A 16,312-nucleotide genomic window follows, 5' to 3' on the forward strand; every position below is an offset into this window, starting at 1 on the left:
TTTGTGGACCAAGGGGTTGATCCTGCAAACCCCTTTTGGCAGGGGGGCAGTGCACATTCCCAGCCCTTCCTACCAAAGCCAGCAGCACCATTGCCATCAGGGCACTGCACTGGGAAGGAGCTGCAGGATGAAGACCCCAACCCCTTCCTTCATGTTTTAAAATAGAGTTCAATGAGAGAGCAAATAGCCCCCTTTGACCCCAACGGGCAAAACTGAAGGACCTCCTTGGAAAAACGGATGAATTCTTTGAAAGACAGTGTCTTCCTTGCTTCCAGAGCTCAAGCCTCACCCAACTGCCCTGAACAGACTGTCCACAAAACCACCACTAAAATACTTTGTACTTGGATGTGGTTGGAGGAGACTCAAGGAAAGAGATGATATTTGTCCATCTATGAATGTCCTGGGATATGGATGAGGGGCAGCCAGCTGCTCCACAGATGAGGGACCATTGGGATGTGACATCAGAGTCACCGTGAGGAGGAAACAACAAAAGAACTTCGGACATGGCAACTTGCATTACCAGTGTGAACAACCAGCATTTTTATTGCATTTGAGAATGCTATAATGTCAGTAATTAGTACTGACTACACAACATTTTTTATTGTCTGTATCAACAGACATGGAATGATGGAATTACAGTTGATGTAAGGAATGAGTTTCTTTTATGCCTTATCAAAAAAAAAAAAAAAAAATCTTGTTACTGGCAGCACATACACACGAAGCACCATGCTAACAGTCTGGACTGTACCATTTTCATCAAGGCTTATGGGTAGAAGATACTTGGTTACCTGTTCTGGGCCCATTAAAATGCAGTCCTGAACTGCAAATTCACCTCGCAAGACTAGAATACTAAATGACTTCTGAAACATCTAAAAAATCACTCTGAGTTCATTAACCAAAGGTACCAAAGGATTTCAAAAGAGTTTAAACACGTTTGGTTTTGGTTTTTTTTTTCCCATGCTATAATGAATGTGAGATTATTGGCGATCTGAAAACTACAATAGTTCAAAATTATTTTAAAAAACTTTATATATATATATATTTATGTATGTGTATATATAAAATATCTAATGATCTGCAATATTTGTAGAACCAGCATCTCTGCCCCGGTCTCTCCCCGAAGATGAGCTCCAGGAGAGGGGAGGTGCAGGACCTGCAGCGGGACTCTTGCGAGTGAGAATCAAAAAAAAGGTCGTATTTTTTATGGTCACTTGTTCTACATAAGCCTTGATTTTATTTTTTTTTTTCATTTCACTTCTAGTTGAATGCAGAAACCTAACAGGTTTTACATTTACAAACTTTTTTTTTTTTTTGTGGACAAGGAAGGCTTTGACTCTCATTCCTGACAGCGATTTACCTGATACATGGTACTACTTTCATAATGTACGCTTTTCTTTGAGAAAAAAAACATGTAACAAATTGTCTTTACATCTTGGCACCTTGTAAAGTTTTTTTTTTGTTTTTTTATACAAAAAGTTCAATAGTTTGACACTCCCCATTATTAATCACTACTTCACTGATAAACTTTGAAAGTGTGACCCTGGAATTCATCATGCAAAATATTTACTGCAGCAGGAGAAAAACATTTTTTTTTAAACAATTTTTTTTTTTTCCTTTCAAATATATGAACTTTGTTTAAGACAGCCAGAAAAGGCAGTGGTAAGATAACAGAAGGGGTGGGAAAGTATCAAAAAAACCAGCTTAAACACAAAAACTGTACAAAAATGCTTCGATCAATGATAACAGGAGAAAAAAAAAAATCTGTCAACTATGTTACAGTTTAAAAGCTGAAAAAAAAAGTCAGGGATTTTCTCCCACATGTCAGCAAATGTCATCCAATATTCTTAAAGCAAGGATAACTAAATAAAATACATGTGCAGCGTATTCTGCAATTCCATTACATACAGTAGTTTTTTTTTTTCAAAGCTATTTTTTAGTATAGTTAATATAAAGCAGTTGCACAAAAAGCAAAAGGTGTTTTGACAAACAGGTCTGCATTTATTCCTTTTGAGGAATGATATCTAAAAAAAGGACCTTTCCACCTTTTCCTCCCTCCCCACCCTCCCCCCAAAAGACAAAGGCTCACACAGACACAGTGGGATATATATGTACAACATAATAAACCCCTCCCTAAAGAAGCAACTGTATATCCAAAGGGATACAGAATCAGAATTGTAAAAATCATAGTGAAGTTTGCTTGATGTAAAGCCTGAGATTTTCAGTTGGTTCTTCTGCAAGGCTGCAACACCTGCCAGATATGTTAAACTCTAATTTTTTATTTCTTTTTCTCTTTTTTTAATTTTTTTTATTTTTGCTACAGTCTTTAGACTAAGCATGCAAGACATACAACTAAGTGCAACTGAGTGAAATGTATTTTTTATTTACTCATTCCCTAACAGTTTGGACTGAGGTATGCGTACTAACAGTTTCTCATGCTGTTATCTTTACTCATGTCTAGCTACACATGCTGAGAATGAACTAATCTACCAGATTTTTATCCCCCTTCTGAATACCGAACTAACCAGCAAACCACTCAGTTTCGAAGCACAGGGCTCAATTCTCATGATCCCTGTCTGGCTACCGCCGGCACGTCACGAAGCTGCCTGGATATAATTTAAACCAAAAAAAAAAAAAAAAAAAAAAAAAAAAAAAAAAGAAAAAAAAGTGTTTCCAAATGACCACAGACTGCCCTTTTTTTTCTATTTTTTTTTCCTTGTCTCTTTGAAACAGAAAGCAGAGTTGAGTTTTATAAAAGTTAACTGCCAATAAAATTTCTTGTACCAAAGCTTATGAGTGGACAGGAGTGTTATTTCCTTATGAAAAATGCTGACCAAAAACTAAACAAAACTGAGCAAATGTGCCAAGACCAACCAAAAGTAAAGCAGTCATCCCAGCACAGTCCCGGAACAGAAGTGGCACACAATCTGTAGAACCAAAGACCAAAAAATTATTATTATTTTCTTTTAATTCTAGAAATACCATTATGTCGTCCAGTTAAATTGTGGGAGCTTTTCTGTTCTCTTCTGTGTTTTATTAAACTGTCTCCTTTATCTGATACTCTTAATTTTCCATGAAATAATTGTGTCTTTGCTTTCTTCAGCTCCCTTCTCATAGCTCCACCAGTAACACTGATTCCTAGTTTTAGCCTCAAAAGCTCTCCTCGATTCCTCTTTACAGACTTTCATTTTGGTCACTGTAAAGAATTGCAAATAAAAAGTAACAACTTTGGTTCAGACATCTACTTGGCCTTCTAAATTTTCTAGAATAAAGGAGCAGTTTCCCTCTCAGGTTAGCAATAGCCCACATCTTGTCATTTCCCTCTAAATCAACCTCCTTTGATCAACAATAAGAGGATATTTGGCTTCATAAGATAAAGCATATAACAGAGAACATAATTTACTTTTGTGTAATATCTTTGGTAATTTTAGGAAAAAAAAAGGTACAAAGAAGAATATAAATTAAGCTCTGAAAGGCTTTTCGAAATAATAAAAAAAAAGCTACAGTCCTACATAAATAAATGAGTGACGGAAAAGTGGTTGCAGAATGAAAATGTTTAGGTGTTTGGTGACTGAGGTTTACTGACCTATAGCAACAGATTTTGTATGTCATGTTTGCTTTGCAGAGCTTTGCCAGTTTTGCCTAACAAGCCCTGGCGCCAATTCTCTCCCAACTCTCCCGACTCCTCCGGCGAGGTTTCCATACTGGCTGGTGTAATATTGCATAACAATCCTAACTGCAGTACGGGATTTGCACAGCTGAAAATTAACACTTTAGCATTAGTGGGGCCCCGTCCTTATTAACTCCCATAACAAGTTCAGTCTGAAATCTAATTTGTATTCAAACAGATTAACCACCAAGCAATCCTGAACTGATGTTTAACCGTGAAACATCACCACGTACAGTAACAATTTAATGAAGTCATCTTTCCAACCACTATTTGCAAATGCAAATGTAAAAAAACAATAAGAAGAAAATAAAGTTGTAATAATAAATGTTTAGGTGCCCATCTCGGTAATCTTAGATATTCCAAAAAGATTTGTTGACCCATTAGAACTCGTGTTAAACAACCGAGAACCTGCCACTGTACTATTCATTCTCTACTAAAAGTGAACTCTGTTGGTGCTGCATATGTTTCCTTGTGCTGTTCAATTTTGTGGCATTTGCTAATATTCACCGTTGCTGCCAAAAAAAGAAAAATCAAGAAAATCAAAAAACCCAAGCAAAACAAGAATATATTAAAAATACTGCTTTGTGGAATGAATCTGTGTTGCTTCCTACAGTGTTTCTATGTTCATCTGTCATTCATTCTCATTCTTGCAGTACTTCGTTCCTCTCTCTCCGTTGGACAACCCTTCCACATGTATTGTGCAGCATTTGGGACCTTTTCAAAAAACAACAACAACAAAAAAGGAGACACCGAAATGGAATGTTTTCCATAGCTAAAGAAAACATGGTGGCATCTGAAGGAAACTGGAATGAATGACAGAAAAAACTACAAACAATTCAATGACATTCAGCTTCGTATAATAAAAACACCTATTAACATTCATCACAAAGTACAGAAAACGTTGAAGCCTCCGAGAGGCCCTGGGCCCAGATGAGGCCTGAGGTCAGAACTTAAAACGGTAGAGGAGAAGTGGGGTGGGAGAATAAAAGCAATACATTAAAAAGTTTGGGATAATTTTTTCTTTGAACCCCTCCCCGATATACACGCTCACACGCACACACACATACCCACACACGTGCACACACAGGCCTTCCCCATCCCAAATGGAAGCAAAAAAAAAAAAAAAGAAACCAACCAAAAAACAAAACAAAATGGAGTAAAGGCAGTGATAATCAACATGCAGTACTGTGCAAATATGTTGTCCATTGGAATCCTTAAAATCTGGGCAAAGACTTGATCTGCAGTTCAGGTGTACATGCTCAGTTTGATGTCCTCAAGTGTCCAAAATTGGCAGGACCTGCAGTCCACAGCTGGCTGCTAAATGCAAGTGAATCAGTTTAGCAAATTTACAACACTGATGTTGACTGTAAGAGAGGAAAATCCCAAGTACCAAACAAGTCCATCCAATGCACAGAGTACAAATTCCTTTTTTCAACAAAAAGTAGAAAAATCAAAAATACTCCCAAATGGGATACTTGATGGCACTAAGAGTTAACATATTTCATAGTTGTCAAAGTGGACTGAGAATCCTCCAGACTGTACAATAATGGAGAGATTTCACAGCTAAGTTTGACGTGTTCTTCCAATCTTCATTCTCAGGATAACGATGTCAGACATACTCATTCTATGTCCTCATTTACGGGTTCATCTTCATAATCTCTGTCATGATCAAAATCTGGACTGTGGTTGGCTGTTGTCACTAAGGATAGTGGGCCTTCATTTTCATCTGGGTCTAATGGTTCTTCTTTGACATGCACGGGGTGCCTGGGAAAACAAAACAACAGGCAATCAGCTAGCTGGTCATTAAAAAATGGTTTTGACAGCATGGGTGGTTTGGGAAGAAAGGTGAAGTGGTTTGGGGGGTTCAGACCTGGAGGGCCAGGTCTGAGAGCTCCAGGTCACCAAGGAGAAGACCCTCAATGTCTCTGCTGGCCACAGAAGCCAAGCCAAGCACTATCTCCCAGGTAATAATCAACAGAACAAGAGTAAACAGCCTCAAGTTGCCCCACAGGAGGTTTAGGTTGGATATTAGGAAAAATTTCTTCACTGAAAGAGTGACCAAACACTGGAACAGGCTGCCCAGGGGAGTGATGCAGTCACTGCCCCCAGAAGCACTCAGAAAACATGTGGATGTGGCACTTAAAACATGGGTTAGTGGTGGGCTTGACAGTGTTGGGTTAATGGCTGGACTCGATGATCCTAAAGGGCTTTTCCAAGCTTAATGATTCTAAGATTCCATGAAGGCTATGCCAGGCAGGCAGCACTCAGCTTCCCCGGGAAAACACTGTGGGAGGAGCACCTCGATAGGGTTTCCGTCTTGGGATCGAGAGCAAACGCTCTCAGCTGACACGTTAAGTTAATATGATCTTTGGATAAATAAGTGGAATACGCATCCAAAGGGGAAGGCAGCGGCCTGCCAAGGCCTCCGCGCGGCGCAGGCTGGGCTAATCATCCTCGCTATGTGTGCAGCGTCTCTCGTTAACATGCAGAACCTGTGAGACAACTCTCCAGAGGACGACCCCAAGTGAGGTTCTATCATTAATCAACTTCAAGCAAACACAGCAAAGAGACACCATGATACATGCTTTAAACTCCAAATTAATGCATATTTTTACAAACTGTCAATAAGGGAAGAAAAGCCCTGCCAGGAAACACAAACAGAGAGGAAAAGGCTCGCTCAACACAACAATATGATAAGAAAGCACAGTCCTAACGAGAATAATAACACTGTCAGCTGTAAACAAGGCAGAACATGATCCCCAGCTCATGGTGGGCACAAGGATGTACTAAAGAGATGAGATCTGCCAAATTTCTCATTACAGCAAAGCACATGAATAACCCGCAGGGGAATGGGGCTTGGTCATTCAAAATGGGTATGATAACAATTGAAAAATGTTGTTCGTAAATCATATTTACAACAAATCCTATACAAATACAAATTACCTTTTTTTACCTTTTTTTTTTTTTTTTGTTCAGCAGCTTTTGAAATGTAAAGTAGCTATGTGAGTCAACAGTGTCTTGTTGGTGGGACTTTATAGGAAACTAGGATTTTATTGACATTACCAAGTATTAATAATGCGACACAGCGATGGAGACCCTGTTTGCTTCCTAAATAATTGATGTTGTAGGCAATCCCTTAAAATAAAGTGTTAATGAGTTCAAGTCTCACTCTCTCATTGAGTTGATATCCACCCTCTGAGACTCTTGTTTTTTTCTCTTTGCAGGCTGATTTAACCCTTTCACATATGCATCATGAACACATAACCTGAAGTACACACCTTCACTGTAAGAACTTTTTCTCTGCTTGCACAGATTTGCTTTAAAATTAATGATTTAAAATAGCTGCATTGTATTTTATGTTTTGTGTGGATAGGAACAACAACACTGTTTGTACTCCACTGCACGGACAGACAACAAGGATAAATCACTGAGTAGAGAAGATGTACTTAGCATCCACAGACAGACCAAAGCCAGCCTTGCCTACTTCAAGTGAGTCAGCTGTACCCTTGTACCCTATTTATTTATTTAGGCTTGAGCCCAGATCAGTTTAGGAAGCATCCAATTTGCTGACTACAGACAATTCTTATGTGAGCTGCGAATGCCTTTCAAGTCCCTGCATGTTTCAACTCCTTGAGTTGTAAAGTGCTGGATCAATACTTGAGTATTAACTGCACCTTCCAACTCATCCAAAGGAACAGTGGGGAGAAGTGATGCAGTATCCATGTACACACACCTTCTCCCTTCAAATTCACTAATAAGTTATCCTATCAATACACTTCTGTAAGTGAGGAGGTTCCTCTGCATGTCATGCAATTTTTGAAAAAATTACACACGGAGAGCACTGCTCATACAATTTTAACCTAACTAGTGAAAAAGGAGGGGTAAAGAAAAGACTGGAAGGAGACAAGTCAAGGATGAGAAGTCAAGAATTGGCAAATTGGCAAGAATTGGTATAAGAAGTCTCACAAGCAGACTGTCACGTTGGAGGTGTGCACGTGCTACCTGTCCCAGCAGCTCAGGGCCTCAGTGAATATTAAACTATGCTGAATACCTGCAACTAGAAAAACTTATATTATGAATAGGCTGTGGGGCCCCCTCACTTGGGAAAAAACATGAAATGAAAAACAGAAGAAAAAGGGGGAAAGAGCAGCTGCACTGAGAGCCCAATAAAGCCTGTGCTACCCGGCCTTTATGGCAGTGATCTTTTTTACTGATGTTTTAATGTCAAAGTCTTGCTTTTTTGCTTTCTGGTTTTGATGATGCTGCTGCTGCTGGGCTTATTTATTTTTTTAAAGCATTATTTTTGAAAACACAGAAGGGAAATTTTCAAAGGGGAGAGGAGAGCATGTCTCATGCAGTGGAGAGGCCTTGGTACACGGACTGGAGTTTCTCCAAAGGCTTCCTGGTGTCCCAATGCATCCCCACCACCTTAGGTGCCAGCAGGTTAGACAGGTGCTCACTGTGCCCACCACCACTCAAAGTGCTGTGAAAGCTCATTCAAACGTCCCCAAACCTTTCCAAAGCAAACTCTGCCCCTCTTCTGGTTTTGTTGTGAAACCAGGTGGTTTTAACTGAGGTTCTCTGTTGGAGTGAAAGCTCCTCTGGACTCAGGCCAAGAGGAAAGCCAAAGCACAGGAGTTGAATTAAAACCTTTGGAGAAGCTGAGATACATGAACCCACACCAAAGTGAAACAGAAATATGGATCTTTAACTTTTAGTAGAAATATATGCTAAGTGCCTTAAACATTAAAAAACTGTAGCAGAGACCTTAAACACAGTTCTTACTGCAGCAGTGTTACCTTTTCACAGAATTTCTTTACTTTAGACAAAATATAGATAGAATTACACTGTACACATTTTTTAGACAGAGTGTTCACATAAACAATAAGAGCTGATAGAAACTGTACACACGAATCTGTGTAATACCTATGTCACACTTGCGTAAGGCTTATGATTGTTAGAATTAAACCAGGATAGGTTAAGAAAGGAAAACTAGAATAGTGTGTTAATCTTATTGGTCAATTAACAAATATAATCCACACTTCTGTAAGAAAAAAAATATAGAGGAAATTAGAAGAAGCAGCTGTTTTCTGCCTGGTGTTTGCTGTTGCTGCTTGGCTTTATCATGTAACCCCCTTGAACTCTGCCTTCAAGACAGCTGTGAGACTATGAAATAAAGAACTTAGCAGAACAGCAGCCTCCTCTGCTCTTTTACCCTGGTCCGAGATGGAAGGGTATCCCATCAAAAGCTCAACAGTTCTCTTTGAGGTTTGGTGTGATTCCCAGAGGTCAAAAAACAAAACTTGAGGTGTGAGAAGCAACAGAAGTTACTAAAAGCTGTGCTCGATCCTGGGTGAGACAAAGCCAGAGAGGGCCACAAAGCCATAGGGAGCAGAGTCACACCAGCCTCCCCCAGCACCTCACATGTTGCACAAACATCAGACAGCGAGCTTGGCAAAACCTCTATCCCCTAAATGAGGAGGTTATCTCAGTAACACACCCCCCAAGGGAGAGAGCTGCAAGGAAAACAATGCCAAAAAATTCCAACTCCTTGTGTATTCTGTCAGCTGTAACCACAAAATGGCATGTGAGGAGGTAGCCGTCCAGAATCCATGATTTTTCTCAAACGTTTTTGAGCAACTGAAATAAATAAGCTTAAATAATCTTGAAGGCAAAGGGAGACTTTCATAACCTCTCAAGTAAGTCTGAATTTCTATTTACCACCCCACCAAATCCTCAAATTGAGGAAGGAAAACTTCCTTTAGAGACTGAAGAATTCAGTCTGCTGAATTACAGAAAAGGTAAATGCTGGGTTAAGCAAAAAGAAAAAGAATGGCGGGGAGGAAAGAAGGCGAAGAAAAGAAAGGGTTTCCCATTTCTGTTTTTATAGCAGCAGAAATTCAGCACATTCCTTTTAAGTAGATGCCTGGGACTCCAGAAGGGGTTAACAATAAATAACCTTGCTGAACACAGATTCCCCTTCTTTTCACATCTGAGTAATTCTTTTGTTTGTCCACTCTGGGAACAGAGGAGTTTTTAATAAAGCTGACTGTTGTTTAAAGCCACTGAGTTCTGGTGGTGCACACAGCATGGAGTAGTTTGCTTTGTGGCTACCTTTGGAGCATATCAGGATGAAAGTGTTATGTCCCCAAGCTGTAATTATGCGACTACTTTCTAGTGGTTCAAAAGGAGGGAGAGAGAAGGGAAAAAACCCACCCTAGCTGTGGTTCAGTGTGTCATAAAAAGGAAACGAATGAGCGGTAATAAGACTTCAGCTGAAGTGTTAGACTTCTTAGCTGTCATGTTAACAAGGTCCTTTAAACCTTACAATAAAGTTTAAAGCTTGATTTCTTCTAATATACTGAAATTGTTTAAAAAATAACTCGCATTATGACAAGGAAATCTGTTCTGAGAAAAAAAATGAACACGTTGTTAACAAAGCACGAGCATGGAAAATAAAAAGGCTTCACAGCGTCTGGAAAGTCACTGTTGACTCATGATTTTATTTAGTAAACAGGGTAAACCCCATGACGTGTGAATGGTGTTCTGGCTTTAGATCCCTTCAAACTACTTAGAAACACCATTATTAACGGGGAGGCTCCGAGGCCGGGATTGGAACATCACCCGGCCACATTTTACTTAAGCAGAAAGAAATGTTCAGCAGAGAACACATATATTATCAATTCTGAGGAAATGAAAACACTCAGGAAACAATCATTTCCATATTACAACAGAAAATTGGATTTTCTGGTGAATAATGAAAATGAGGCATCACTCCCCCCAACCTCCTCTCTCTCCACTATTTGTTCTGTGCCCCTCACCTTGGTATCAATGTGCTAAGAAATGATTATTAAGTGCAGCAAAGGCCACAGCTATGCACGGTTCTGGAAGATGTCCTAGCCTGTTTCAACTTGGTTATTTTTCCCTCCTCTCAGTCTCTTCAAAGACAAGGAAACCTTAGGTGAAATGAGAAGTGCATGAACTGCACTAGCCTTGAACTTACTAAAAGATAATTACTTGGATTAACGCAACATCATAAACGTTCATCCTTGTCTGTTAGGCCAGGAGAAACCCTTGGGAGAAGTCTTGTTTCTGGAGAAAAGCCATGTCCCTCCATTCCTCCTCCACGCCGGCCCCGCATGGTCACGGGCAGAGGATAACGAATTGTGACTAAAACTGCCTGGAGATGAATCCGTCTGTGAGAGACGGAAAGTGTGTCATGCAACGTTACTTTGGGAGAGATAATTAATACTGCACAAACAATCACTGGAAAAGCTAAACACATTATTTGAATGTTTTGAAGTAAATGGTAAAAGACAATGTTTAAATTAATTATTAATTAAAAATGAATGTTGCCATCTTTAAAGATTTTTTTTTCAAAGCACTTTGTGCACTGATTTAAAAAGCTGCAATATCAAAGTATCCAGAGCCTCAGATTCCTTCGTGCCCCCTCCCCTCTGACAACACATTATGCAGGTGGGAAACTTTTTTGCCATTAAATGCTAATTAGTTTCACAACTAATTACTACCGTGGTATTAGGTTAATGTTTTTTCTACTTTTTGATTTAGACTTACTTTTGTAAATCCCTTATTCAAATTACTTTGAAGTAAAAGACTACAAATTAGTTCTCTTTTTAATGTGTAATGTGAGCCCTGGTGAGCCAGCCAGTAATTTTACAGGCTGTTTTAAGGAGCGGGGGGAAGACGGGCAGCACGGTCACTCACAGGTACCCAACTGCTTCTCCGCGCTTTTGGGAACGACAGGACTTGTAAACTCCGGCTTCCTCACCAGCCGCCAATTACCCAGCGTGTGATGTGAGGGGAGGGGGGAGTTTACAGCTTTGCAAACTCACTCCATCACCCCATAAATACCGCACACACCCATCGGGGCATCACACCCTTCCTGCCTTACCCTTTCCTGCGCCCGCCCGCTGCCCGGGTGCCGCTCACGTTGAGCAGGGCCGGCAAGCCCCCGTCACTTCGTGTGGTTATAGACGCGCTCATTACACCGCCGTCTGTTGCTATAATGCCCCTATTAATTCTCCTTTTGATATTTTAAGAGCAATCTATAAATCACACAGACCTTCATGTTAATGCTTAGCAAGACCGTTTTGTGTTGAGTGGTTTTTTTTGGACGCACCAAACAAGCCCATTTCCCAGCTCTGCCCAATGGGCTGTGCTCATCACGTAGACTGCGGGGGACAGAAATCACAGGTTTTCTCCAAGAAACGTAGTTGCCTATGAGATTTTGCAAGGTTTAAAGAAGAGAACTGCAAACAAGTGAACAATTTTATAGCCCTGTGTGCTTCTTGGACTGGACTGAGCTGATCAGTTTTATGTGGAAACTGGTAAATGGCTCTTTTATGTTCTAATCACCCTAAGCATGTCCCCAGATGGAGGTAGATGTCTGCTCCTGCTGCTCCAACCATGAAGCTCAGGAAGGAGCCAGGAGTCTCCAGAGTGACCCTTGAGCAGATGGAAAGACAAGACCTAGAGGCAGCATGCGCTTCTGCCGTACTTACATCGCTTGCATAGGGGAACGTCCTGGACTGCTGTCACTCCCGTTACTGTTCGTATGCTCCATTGCACCATTGAGCTCTTCCCTCATCGCACTGGCTAAATTGCCCAGAGTGGGATTTCCCATGGAAGCAGTAGTGTATAGAGGTATACTGTTCTCAGCCATTGAAGCCTGCCAAGGACACAAACAAATCCATGAAGAGCCATGACTAACGTTTTTATACATTGCACAACACACTCACTTGTTCCAAAACATTCTCCACATCTACATTATTTGCAATTACAGGTTCTTTTAAATATTGTACTTTCTGATAGGTATTACCCTGGTTCCATCAAGGGAAATTTAACGTCATTTAGATCTGGGTTTAAGGATTCATAGCTGTATTGGCTTATAACGGGATGGAGCTTTCCATTCCCTATTTGGAATTACACCCCCTGGAAAAAAGAAAATGTCCTTTCTCTATTTTTGCTTCATGAAATTATGTTTGGGGCTTTGGGGTATTTTTTGTGGCTTAGGTTTGGGCTTTGTTTCTAATGAAATGGGGAAAAAAATTCGAACTGGCTCAGCTGGTAATTCTTTCCCACTGGAATGAGTGGGCACCAAGCAGGAGTGCAGCATCACCGAGTTTGGTTTTCCTTGGGACATGTGTGAGGCTGCCATCAGCACTAACTGGATCAGAGCTGCACCAATCTACCTGGGAACTGAACCACTCCATGTGGAATTTTTTTAAACCTCACCAACTCAATTCCTACCTTACAGGTCTGACTATTTTATTTTGATTTTTCCCTTTGTTCTAAGGAAACACCATGCAGCGGCACACACTGGAGTTAACTTTCTAAGTGGAAATCTTTGTAGGAAGAGAATGAACTGTTAAATATTTTCCTTCTGATTCCCACCGTTCTGCCTGCTAATATTTACTGTGTGTCAGCATTAGCTCATGTTGACAGCACAGTCCCGGCCCGGCGCAGCAGCGGTGGGAACGCAGAAACCTCGAGCCCCGGAGGAGCCCAGTGTTTGGTGGGGATGGGAGGCACTGGAACGGGAGGGAGGCACAGGGATGAGAGGCACAGCTTTCCAACGCTGTAGCATCCAAGGACTGGAAGGACATTTAGCCATTTCACCCATCCCAAATGGATGCAGCTGACATCATCTGTGGCTCTCTAAGCTGTGTCAGCGCCGGGCAGCCACAGACGCTGGCTCGGCAGTGCTTGACCTGCGCTGGGAAGAGGTCAGCTGGCTGCAGTGGCCAAGCAAAAAAATTCATCAGGCTGGGTCTGCATGATGCAAACCTGGCCTGTGGGAGGGGAATCCATGCAAACGTACTCCCCACCAAACGCTCTTGCCTGCTCCTAATTCCTGGACAAAACTCCTCACTTGCTGCCAAGCTGGCAGTTCTTCCCAGGCGAGCACAGCCAGAGACAGAGTGGGGGGAGATGGGATGGGAAGGGAGGGCAGGACCAGCCCTCACTGCAGCATCTCCAGGAGCACGGCCCCTTTTATTCTTCCTTATGTTGACCTCTCCATGTGCAGCCCTATGTGTCACACGTGATTACAAAAGCTATTCTAACGGGGAGGATTATTTTTATCTTCTTGATTCAACAACCGGCAAACTCATTGTGATTAGGGGATGCAAAGAATGGTTCACATTTCCTGCACTTGGCAAAATAATGACTCAAGTTCTTCACCCACAGTGATAACTTGTAATTGCAGTAAAGCAATTTACTGGGGGAGAGGTGGGACACAAGGAGTATCTGCTAGAAGACAGTAATAGGGGAGGGGGTGTTTTGGGAGCCCCTGTTGACCCGCTGGCAAAAGAGAGAACTGGTGAGAGCTGGAGTCCCCGTACCTTCCACAGACAGAGGGGGGAGAGAGCTGCTTCTTCTCCCTGGCCATGAGGGAAAACAGATAGAGGACATGTCAGCAGGGTCTGGGTGAAGGAGAGGGGTGGCTGTCACCCCACAGGAAAAGACACCATGCTGGTGGCACACAGCCCCCCGTGCAGACCCCGTGGTGCTCACAGGAATGTGCAAGGAGCAGGCCTTCCCAGAGCCCACAAAAGCTGGGGGGAACACTGCTCATCAAGTATTAATTAGACTGAATGTAGGCCCTGGCAGGCAAGGCAGCCTTGTGTCCTAGAGGAATTTGTTGCCCAAGTGAGGTCTGAACTGCCCACAAGGCAGTGGCCACCCACATTATTTGCCCAGACCCTCTACAGCCCCAGATAACCCACCGGGATTTTGACTCCAAAATCCAATGGCGGGGAGAGAAATGTGGAACCTGCTGGTTTATTTTCACCCTAAAAGAGGACCTGCCTCAGTGCAATGGTTATTATTCACCCCCACTTATTAGAGGGGTTACAGTGGTAGCAAATCTGGCCAAGGCTCCTCTCTCCATCAGCTCAGAGCACACGATGCTATGGGGGGCATGAGGACATGGCTCTCTCAGGAAAAGTGGGGAATGGAAACAGTTTGGAGGTTATCACGAAAGACAAGAATGGATGGAGATGATGACAACGACATGTGTTTCAGAAATAAAACACGAACAGTTCCATATGATAAGCATATTAATTGAAATTAGTCACATAGTTAACAATGTGAAGAAATGCAGGATCATTTCATTTTTGCCTTTCAGCCTCATGAATGCAAAATGTGCTTGTAATCTTAATACTATTCAGGAGACAAAGCAGTCTTTAAAAATCACACTTCACAAGACTCAAGGGAAAATAAGTTACTAATGAATGGTATTTACAGTTGCTTCATTTAAACATACTTTCCTGGGTTTTGCAGGAGTTACTGCATAAACTCAAAAAATTAGAAGAAAGGTGAAACATCATTTTCCTCCTAATAATCTGTTTCTTGGTTCTGAAAAGAGAAGTCTGCTAAACCTTCCACAAAACATGACTGCCCAAGCAAATACCCATGGCATCAGTGAACTTCTTGAGAGGTGACCCCCAGGAATTACCTGGGGGGCAACCATGCATGGTGTTGCCTTCTGGATTCATTTATAATATATAGAAACCAGGTTTGAACCCCCCCCCAAACACACAGACCCCACTACAAATCACGGCATGGTAATGCATTTGCATCTTTGGTTTATACAGCAAATACTGACTTTACTTAGGGTTTTTGAGGTAAAAATTAGAGTCAGGAATTTGCTGAAAGGAAAAAAAGGGCACCAGAAAAAGGGCTGGAGACATGGACACTTTTAGGCTGCAAGTTATTAATTCTGTACCCACACTTTGTGTATTTCTGCATCGTGAAAAAACAGAATTTTTGTCTTACTATTACAGTTTAAACCAATAAAAATGATCTTTTCTTTTCTATAGGAATCGCGCCGTTTATTTTTTACCAACAATAGGAAGATATGCAAAAATAGCCCTTAAAAGAAAAGGGGGAAAAAATGATCTGCTTTCTCTTTAAAGCCATGAACAATAGAAGGTCACGTGCCGCAGTATCCTATCATTCAGCACATTAATAGCTGTGCTAGAGTAATTACACTTGTGGTATTTTTGCCTCAAGTGAAATTCTGAAATAAGAGGATGGAAATTATGATACTGCTGATAAATATTAATAAGTGAACTTTTAATTTTTTTGCCACAATATTCAAAATGCTAAGCATCTAGCTAATGCTGAAGCAGCCTGATATGTGTTTGCCTCCAGGGACTATGATGCTTTATGCACTTAAGAAAAAAGTTTAACGGAATTAAAATTTAATATCTAATTAGAGCAAGGCTAATATATTTTGAAATGAGTGGGGAAGACACACGCCTCTGTTGCATATTTGCTACAGTCATTAATCTTACCTGTAAAGCAGCATTGAGAGGTGTGCAGTAGGTGTGGCTGGTCTGTATGTTTTTAATAAGAGAAGGGTTACTGCATAAGAAAAACATAAAAAGGAGAGTTAAATGCAACCAACTTCTGTGCGAGTGTTTCAAGCACGTAATGCTTCCTCCCCCACCAGAAAACTAGAGCTGAGACTGGTTTTCCATACGAGTTCTCTTTCGTGTCTCTTTTTTTTTTTTTTTTTTTTTTTTAATTTAAAGAAAATATCTGAGTTTTCGGCTATGGTTATCATATTTGCCTTTACTAAATAAGGAACATCATTATCTCTTGACGTTACCTCGCCAT

At 41.1% G+C, this 16,312-nt stretch overlaps 1 protein-coding gene across 17 annotated transcripts in view; it reads right to left on the reverse strand.

Annotated features, from left to right (window-relative positions):
- Positions 1–511: 511 nt before the first annotated feature.
- The window catches only part of FOXP1 (forkhead box P1), a 383,611-nt gene continuing 367,810 nt past the window's right edge, over positions 512–16,312 (reverse strand). For 14 of the 17 annotated variants that reach the window (XM_039559317.1, XM_039559316.1, XM_039559318.1 and 11 more), the window contains 4 exons: positions 15,988–16,057; positions 14,032–14,070; positions 12,190–12,356; positions 512–5,431 (listed from right to left, as the gene is read on the reverse strand). In XM_039559317.1, coding sequence (XP_039415251.1) covers positions 5,287–5,431; positions 12,190–12,356; positions 14,032–14,070; positions 15,988–16,057 — 421 coding nt within the window. In that variant the 3' untranslated portion in view covers positions 512–5,286. The remainder of the gene's footprint in view (positions 5,432–12,189; positions 12,357–14,031; positions 14,071–15,987; positions 16,058–16,312) is intronic. The other 3 variants (XM_019280357.3, XM_019280353.3, XM_019280352.3) reach the window with 1 other exon arrangement.

Source organism: Corvus cornix, chromosome 12 (genome assembly GCF_000738735.6).
Source record: "Corvus cornix cornix isolate S_Up_H32 chromosome 12, ASM73873v5, whole genome shotgun sequence".
Taxonomy (NCBI): Eukaryota; Metazoa; Chordata; class Aves; order Passeriformes; family Corvidae; genus Corvus; species Corvus cornix.